A 9,812-nucleotide genomic window follows, 5' to 3' on the forward strand; every position below is an offset into this window, starting at 1 on the left:
AGTTAATTCATTCTAAGACGAGAACAAACGTTTTTATAACGTGAGCAGTAGCCTTCAATAGAAGTCCATGTCACATAAATGCTGCCGTTTGTTTAAAAAACACAGAATGTGTTATTTGATTAACAATGCACACCTACTGTGTTTTCAAAAACAACGGAGAACGTTACTACTCTCTTGGTGAAAATGATAAGGGTATAAATTAATACTTGATAATTGAGGAAACGTGTTTGAAATATTGTTTTTCAATGACAGAGGATTACAATTGTAAATTTCATCTCAAATTCACGCTAAAAGTTTTTTTTTTCTTTTTTTTTTGTTTTTTTTTTTTTGTTTTTTTTTTGTCCTTCCCAGATTTAATTCATCGGCACAAAGACCACGAATTCCTGTCAACTCAAATCATTTTTATCTCATTGTTATCATGGGGAAACAGTTCTTACCATTGCAACAGTTCCTTATTAGAAGTAACAAGTTCTTACGAACCAATGTTAATGATCAAACTGTTGAAAAAGGTACTTACCAGGTGCCTTAATCAGGACATTTTCCTATCATCTCAACTTCCTACTTCCGATTTCAAAAGTTCTCACTTCCCATTACAAAAGTTCCAAGTTACATTCTCAAGTCCTTGATTCCTATTGCCAAAGGCCCTACTTGACTTGACTTAGATGCCTTTCGCGTCTCGACCGAAAGATCGGGTCGCCTTGGCTGTTTCCAGTATTTCCTGTGTGAGGTGTCTCCAATATTGCCGGTCCTCTGCTAGGGTTCTCAGATTTTCAAGGTCCCCTGCCGTTATGAGACTAATGCTTTGTCCAAGTGTTGTGAGGTTTTTGTTTAGGATTACAGGGAGTGTTGTGATCGGTCTTCCTCTGAAAAGGTTCCCGTGTTTTTGAAAGTATCCCGACATGGCTTGGTTAGCTGGTATGTTTTGGTCCCTGCGTAGTATGTGACCGAAAAGTTGCCATCGTTGTTGTAAAATGTCAAGGGAGATTGGTCTTTCTTTTGTGATCTTATAGAGTGATTCATTTGAGATCTTTTTTGGGTATTTGATGTCCAGTACCCTTCAAAGGCCCTAGTCATCATTAAAGAGTTCTGGAAAAGTCCTTACCAAACATTTTCAACAGTTACTTCTGTCCTTTACAAACGTTCAACTTACCGTTGTACAAGTTCATACGTACCGCATGAATTGTAAAAAAATTGTAAAAAATGGTAATATCTCCTAACAGGCGTCCTACATGTTAAATGTTGCTGTTGACCAGGGACCCCTTTAAAACGCTTTGAACACATTTAGTGGATATTGCGCTATATAAAGCTCAATTTAAAAAAAAAATTACCGCAACAAAAAGTTTCCTAATTGCCATTTATTTATTACAGTTCATACTTACCACAATTGAGTTCATCTGATCCATCTGTACAATCATCTGAACCGTCGCAGACCCAGGCTTGGTCTACACATACATGGTTACTACATGTGTACTGGTGTCCTGCACAAGATGGGTATGCTGGGGGAAAAATATCTTACTCATTAACATCATTATCATCAAAATATTCTTATCACCATTACCATCATCATCGTCGTCTTCACATCGTTATCATGACCATAATCATTATCATCATCATCATCATCATCATCATCATCATCATCATCATCATCATCATCAGTACCGTCATCATCATCATCATCATCATCATCATCATCATCATCATCATCATCATCATCAGTACCGTCATCATCATCATCATCATCATCATCATCATCATCATCATCATCATCATCATCATCATCAACACCCCTCACCACCTGCATCACCCGTTACCACATCCATATATACTTACAGCACTGAGACGTTTCGTCGCTGCCATCACCACAATCATTGTTATGGTCACACTGTGCAGATTTTAGAATACATCGACAATTTTTACATTGAAACTGGTCGTCAAGACATGGAAGGCAACCTGCAAATAAAAAAGACAAAAATAAATAAAAAATTAATAAACGCATAGCGGGCTCGTTGAAAAAAAAGTATTTTGTTATGAGCTTGGTTTAAGAGAAATGTAGCCCCCCCCCCCCCCCCCCAAAAAAAAAAAAAATTAATTTTAAAAAAGACACAAAAAAGGGGAATAAGACCGACGCTTATTAAAGCAGTTTCTTCCAAGAACTATCAAGGAATGGAACACTCTCCCACCAGAAATCCTAGATATTACCAACAACAACAAAGTTGATCAACAATTAAACATTTATTTTTCAACTCAATGACACAATAATGGAGAAAGTCACCACATAATTTGTATATAATCTGGAGTGATGCGTAATTCACTTTTGCCGATAAAGACGTTGAGTTTAAAGTTTGAAGATAAAATAAAAGACGATAAACCTCAAGGGACGCAACTCATTAACAAACTACAAGAATGTTTTATATTATTGAGTTACCTCTCTTAGACTATAAAATGAGTGGAAGTACAAAATTTGCGCCCGACAATCCTTGAACATATTTATTAAATCCTTGGGATAATGAGAAATTATGTAAATTGATTTGTAAACATAGGAATTCGACTTTGTCAACGCTTAATCGGTATTCAATCATTTTCGTTACGGCTGTAGTTTGAAGGGTGGATAATATTAAAATTCTTATCGACAATTTATCGGCATTTGTGAAAAAATATTCTTTGTATTCATGCCTGAACAAATCAATATCGACCTCTTTTAGGACGAGGAAAGATAATAAAATAATAAAATAAAATTTCCTCTATTCATTCCATAGGGGCAATTTGTCTCTATGGTCTACTCCGAGGGAAGACTGGAATAACCCAGGCGTCAGACGCAGTGCAACACCGCAAAATGAGCTAGAGCAAGCTGACTTGCTCAAGGCCACACAGCGCAGCGGCGTGTGATTGAACTTGGTACCTTTCGAGTACGAAGCAAAGAACGCACTGCTGAGTCACATATTCTTATAAAGAACTATAAATTGTAAAGAAGATTACTAAGCTGTTCAAAATAAATATTTTAAATATTTTTTTAAAGAATAGGTAAAGAGAGAAAGAGAGAAAGGTATAGCGGTAGAGAGGTGAAGACAGACCCAGCTACCCAGGCGTCATGTATCATCCAACATGTCAAGCGTTGCTGTTGGCTAGGGAACCTTTGTAAAGCGCTTTGAGCAAGTTTAATGGGTGTCGCTGTATATAAATGATCTAGATTTTTAAAAATGCTCTAGAGGTTAGGAATGTTACGGACAATGGGTCAATTTGTTGAGATCATGAAAATAGCATTGTTTCTTGAGTTAATCAAAGTCCAGTGTTGGTTGACCTTGCTTTTATAACATGACAACATTTCGGAGTTAAGCCAAGTTTTGGCCCCCAGTCAATTAGTCTCTCTCTCTCTCTCTCTCTCTCTCTCTCTCTCTCTCTCTCTCTCTCTCTCTCTCTCTCTCTCTCTCTCTCTCTCTCTCTGTGTGTGTGTGTGTGTGTGTATCCCTCCTTATTCTCTCTCTCTCTCTCTGTATCCCTCCCTATTCTCCTCTCTCTCTCTCTCTCTCTCTCTCTCTCTGTGTTTGTGTGTGTCTCACACACACACATACACACACACACACACTCACAAACAAATATACTCTCTCTCTCTCTCTCTCTCTCTCTCTCTCTCTCTCTCTCTCTCTCTCTTTGTTTTGTTTTTTGGTTTTTTTTTGTTCTTTCTTCTTTATCTTTATTCTATCTGTCTCTATCTCTATCCGCCTTTTCATGTTTGTGTGTTTGTGTGTTTGTGTCTGTGGAAAAGGGGGGTGGGGTGTTTGTGTTTCGCGCGTGTGTGTGTGTGTGTGTGTGGTGTCTGTATAAGGCTGTGTGTCTGTGTGTGTAATGTCTGTGATTATATATTAAAAACATCCGGGTCATTTTGCAGCCATTCTTGTCCACTGTAAACGATAGCAAGGTCATTATTGTAACGTCTTTTCGTGTCAACCGTCTTACTAAATACCTCCCTTCACATTGGAATCAGATAAATAAGCATTATTTATATTTATAAATCCAACTAACATAGCTGAACTAGTATCAGATTATTTTCCATGATTTAACACGCTCAATGTACTTCACATTGCTTCTTTTATTACCCAAGTTGGCCAGAGGGAACACACTTTCCATTTCTTGCTGTAGAAAAAAAAGTCCCTTTTTTCAACCCATAGGAGAAATGTGTCTTTAGGATCTATTCCAAGGGAAAACTTGGATAAGCCGCAGTGCAGCGCCGCAAACTGAGCTAGGGCAAGGTGACTTGCCCAAGGCCACAACAGCGCAGCGGGTATTCGGAATCGTTACATTTTGGTTAAGAAGCAAAGACCGTAGTGCTGAGCCACGCTGCCCCACGAAACCTTCAGGTAGACATTCTTGTTGGACAAAAATAAATAAATAAATAAATTAATTAATTAATTAATTAATTAAATAACCATCGTCAATGCCTATAATTATTTTACTCATTCACATCTAAATTGAGGAAAATAAATTTTGTAAAGTGTCTCACTAAAAAGTCACAAGGAATAACTACAATGTAACTAGGATCTAATGAAAATTAAAACAAACAACAACAGGACTGAGATTCGCTCAAATTGTGATAAAAATAGTCCATTTAATGATTTTGAAATAGGCAAGATTTTTAAATCTTTTATATCTTATGCTGATCCTCGTTAGAAATACAAAACAATACAATATTACAAACAAAACAAACAAAAAAATCAAAAAAAAAAAACAAGAAATACAAAAAAAAAAAAAAAAAACCTACAAAAAAAACAAAAAAAAAAAACAAAAAACAAAAAACAAAAAAAAAAACAAAAAAAAAAACGAATTAAAAAAAATAAATAAATAAATAAACAAGCGAAGAACAAAAAACAAAAAAAATAACAAAACAAAAAAAAAACAAAAAAAAAAACAAACAAACAAACAAACAAAAAACAGTGACGATGATTAACACGATAATAGTTCCTTTAGCTCCGATTCCTCTGTGTATCGAATCCCACGGTTCTTGAGGACGCTCATTTCATCTTGAGGAAAGTCCAAAGAAATGAATTGTAAAAATAGAGAGTTGTAGGGGTTCGGGAATGAACACGAATGATACTGTTTACTCCAAATAAAGGACCGATCATTTCACCCTAGCAGATATTCTTTCTAACTAGTTGAGTCAACGGGTGATTTAATTACCCTTAATTAACTCTCACCTTACCGATCATTTTCAGTAATCTCCCAAAATGGTAGGCTTACCCAGCAGAAAAATTGTTGTTGTTGGTTTTTTTTTTTTTTTAACACGAACAAGCTCTCTACAAAACAACTTTATGATCTTAATAATTAAACAATCGTTCTCCAAAGTTTGTGAACAAAATAAATCAGAATTTTTAAAAATGTATGTGTCGTAACAAATGTGACGAGTTTTCTGCAGGTGATAAGGAGAGGGTTAATAAAAGGTTTGTAAGTTGTATACCAATCTGTGAAAAATAGCTTCATGATTTTTAAATTTGCCCAAAATTCTGTGTTTGTTCGTAAAAATTTAACATATTATGTAATATGGTGAACGATGAAAACCCCAAACCCTATTTGAAAAATAATAATAATAGATAAATAAGCAAATAAATAGATAAATAAATGATTTAAAATAGGGGAAAATGACACGATGAATAACATTTAACAAAAATTGTGCAAGAATCAAGTAGTAAGGACACCAGAACTGTTTCACAACTAGCCGTCTTACAACTCATAGCTCCCCTAAACCCTTCAGGATGACATATATATGATAACCACGTGATCACGTAAAATAGTGGGCGAAAAGGTCAAGGGCAAATAGAGGTAAGGAAACAAATGGAATTTGGTTGGCTATGTGCTGTGAGGGAACATGCATGTCTGATTATAGTAGTAATAGTAGTAGTAGTAGTAGTAGTAGTAGTAGTAGTAGTAGTAGTAGTAGTAGTAGTAGAAGTAGTAGTAGAGTAGTAGTAGTAGTAGTAGTATAGTAGTAGTAGTAGTTAGATAGTAGTAGTAGTAGTAGTAGTAGTAGTAGTAGTTAGTATAGTAGTAGTAGTAGTATAGTATGTAGTAGTTAGTAGTAGTAGTAGTATAGTATAGTAGTATTAGTATAGTATTAGTAGTAGTAGTTAGTAGTAGTAGTAGTAGTAGTAGTAGTAAGTAGTTAGTAGTAGTAGTAGTAGTATTGTAGTAGTAGTTTAGTTAGTAGTAGTAGTAGTAGTAGTAGTTAGTAGTAGTAGTAGTAGTAGTTAAGTAGTTTAGTAGTAGTAGTAGTAGTAGTAGTAGTAGTAGTAAGGTTAGTAGTAGTAGTATAGTAGTAGTAGTAGTAGCAGTAGTAGTAGTAGTAGTAGTACAGTTGTAGTAGTAGTAGTAGTAGTGTAGTAGTATGTAGTAGTAGTAGTAGTAGTAGTAGTAGTTGTTGTGTAGTAGTAGTAGTAGTAGTAGTAAGTAGTAGTAGTAGTAGTAGTAGTAGTAGTAGTAGTAGTAGTAGTAGTAGTAGTAGTAGTAGTAATAGTAGTAGTAGTATGTAGTATAATAGTAGTAGTATAAATAATAATAATAATAAATAATAATAATAATAATAATAATAATAATAATAACATAATAATAATGATAATAATAATAATAATAATAATAATAATAATAATAATAATAATAATAATAATGATAATAATAATAATAATAATGATAATAATAATAATAATAATAATAATAATAATAATAATAATAATAATAATAATAATAATAATAATAATAATAATAATAATAATGATAATAATAATAATAATAATAATAATAATAATAATAATAATAATAATAATAATAATAATAATAATAATAATATGTAGTGGGGATCAACTTCACGAAGTCCGCTGCGTGGGTCGATTTTTGTATTTCAAATAGAGAACAATAAATAAAATATGCAAAATCTGGGTTGTATATGTGTGTATTAACAATTCTTAACGAAACGTTTGCTAAAGATATAAATTAAATTTGAATCGAGACGAGCCAAAATATAAGTAATAAAGTCATTTTTTGTTTGTTCTTCAGGCAAAAAGAGTTACTTCCAGTTGACACAGTAGTTCCAGCTGATTCGCTTTGTTGACTGACTATCTTGTGATTTATAATATGGCCACTTTGAGCACATTTTTCAATGTGACCAATGACACCAACACATAGAAAAATAATATAGATCGTCCCCACTATCGATAAGATAGTTCTCTGATCACCCTCTTCTATTATCCCGGTTTCTCAATCATGTTCCCTTCACAAACTACCTCACTAAAGGAACAGCCCATTGCCAAGTTCCAATGGACGTCACTCCACTATTTGTTATTCTTTTAGGACGCTAGTTGGGTGTTTAGTTCTCAATAATTTTCCTCTCAGAGACTATTAACCCAAAAGGTAACACATGACCAGAGACTGAAACTTCGGGGGTGGCAAAAGGGTTTTAATAGCAGACGATTGTGTATCTAGGTCAAGTCGTGTCAAGTTGGTAACCATCCTGACCCCCATATGCTATGTTTATTTGTACTATTTATTTAATCTGTCTCAGACATTCGCAGCTTTCTATCTTCAGTCGGTTGCTTTTTCTTTACTAAATTCTCTCAAACAGACTGAATGAAAAAAAACCCACTAGTTTTGATCTGTTTCCGTATATTAAATTGAAGCTTACATTCAATTTCACATTGTTATTTATATCTTCTACCTTCGAGCAACAACATTTACATTATCTTACAGACTATAAGCTTTAAAGTAAACGCATAGTTTGGTGTATTTGTGCGTTGATATGGCGGGAAGAAATGGTGAATATTTTACTTAAACACATTCCATCAATACTCAAATGCTACGTTTACCGACTGGGCATTGACAAACCCACATACGGAAGGAGTCCATAGGTCGGTTGGTAAAAACAACATTGGGTTTTTATATAGATCAATTTCCACTAAATGTGCTCAAAGCTCTTTACAAAGGGTCCCTGACCAACAGCAACACATAATACGTCGAACGAGACATGACGCCTGTTAGGCAATATTACATTTTTTCCGGCAGGACAACGCTGTTAACGGCCAGGTACTCGTTTTACACCTGAGTACGGTGAGAGAATGTGAGTAAACAGCCTTTTCCAAGGACTCAACTATGTGCCGAACGAGGCTCAAACCCAGGACCTTCCGATCCGAAAGCGAGTGTCATATCACAAGACCATAATATAGTTGCACGTAAGATTCACCTAGCGGGCAGAACAAGTGAGTATTTCACTAAAATGCATTGTATCAATGTTATTGCTTAGCAAGGCACCCATTGTCTTCATGATGTGTTGTGTGAAATGAGAACTGGCTCAGTTGTACACGTTGGCGTGTCTGTCTGTGACTGATCACTTTGACACAGTAATGTACGCACGTCTGTCAATGACATCATAGCGTTATGAGGACATAAATCTATGACGTCATACACAGGAACAGGACGGAAAGACAAAACAACACAGTCAAGTCACCACCTCTCGGCCCACAATAAATCTGACACGCGTTCATCTTCTTGCCATTTCATAACTTGTTTTGTCATTCCCTCCCCCCATCTTTACTTACTATTTTCGTAACGTATTTATGAAACATTTTTGCTGAGTCATCGTTGTATATAGTGACATTGTGAAACTAAAGATAGTATGCGCTTGGCTAAGAAGCTCATAACATTGCCATCCGGAAGTATAACGGACCAACACACAAAACTGTGGGTATCCATGAACGTTTATAGTCAGGTTAATACAGTTCAGTGAGCATTACTGATAAACGCGGATGGCAAAAAACAATAACAAAGACCTGACTGACGTCATCTTCGAACTATCTATACTTTAAAATTATAGGAAACAAACCTTTCAATGGTAGCAACTCTGACCAGTAATCAGGTCTGAGGTTTGACCCCTTGTTGAGGCAGGCTGATTTTCTTGAATGTCATTATTATTATTATTATTATTATTATTATTATTATTATTATCATTATTATTATTATTATTATTATTATTATTATTATTATTATTATTATTATTATTATTATTATTATTATTATTATTGTGCGGCTATGTGGTCTTGTGGTATGACACTCGCTTTCGAATCGGAAGCTCCTGGGTTTGAGCCTTGCTCGGCGCATAGTTGAATCCTTGGAAAAGGCTCTTTACTCACATTCTCTCACCGTTCTCATGTGTAAAATGAGTACCTGGCCATTGATAGCGTTGTCTCTGTCACACACAAAAATTGTATTATCGCCTTACAGGCGTCATGTTTCGTTCTACATGTTACGTGTTACTGTTGGTCAGGCACCCCTTGTAAAGCGCTTTGAACACATTTAGTGGATATTGCCCTATATAAAAGCTAATAAAAAATTATTGTCTTTCTGCTTTTTCTTGCAATGTTTCAAAACACACATTTTAAAATATTTATCTTACACCAGCGTTGCTCCAAATTCGTCACTTGGATTTGCAACAGAACAGCAATGTTCTTTACCTAAGTGCGAGTGACATGATTAATGAGCTAAATCGGGAGTATCTTTAGTCAAGAACAAAGAATGTCAGATTATCGGTGATATATGAAAATAAGAGATAACTTGGAGGTAATTTCAAACCCAAGCCATCCAAACACTTAACATTTTTTTAAAACACTTAATTAAAACAGATTTATCCCCATTACATCTCTTGCACGCCATTTCAAACCCAAACCATTCAAAGACCATGACATTTTTCAAAAACAGTTTTATCCCCATTCAATCTCTTGCACCAAAAATACAGAAAATATTCTTTGCAGACCGGGAAACCTGAATATTTGGAAGAAATC

The 9,812-nt window shown here is 34.8% G+C and overlaps 1 protein-coding gene across 1 annotated transcript in view; it reads right to left on the reverse strand.

The window, feature by feature from the left end:
• The window catches only part of LOC144958734 (low-density lipoprotein receptor-related protein 2-like), a 146,414-nt gene that overhangs the window by 114,234 nt on the left and 22,368 nt on the right, over positions 1-9,812 (reverse strand). Inside the window, exons 3-4 of the mRNA XM_078890904.1 lie at positions 1,831-1,950; positions 1,380-1,496 (exon numbers count right to left, since the gene is read on the reverse strand). Of these exons, the coding sequence (XP_078747030.1) occupies positions 1,380-1,496; positions 1,831-1,950 (237 nt within the window). The remainder of the gene's footprint in view (positions 1-1,379; positions 1,497-1,830; positions 1,951-9,812) is intronic.

This window comes from Berghia stephanieae, chromosome 13, assembly GCF_034508935.2.
Source record: "Berghia stephanieae isolate SIO BIC M18660-M18661 chromosome 13, UCSD_Bste_1.3, whole genome shotgun sequence".
NCBI classification, from domain to species: domain Eukaryota; kingdom Metazoa; phylum Mollusca; class Gastropoda; order Nudibranchia; family Aeolidiidae; genus Berghia; species Berghia stephanieae.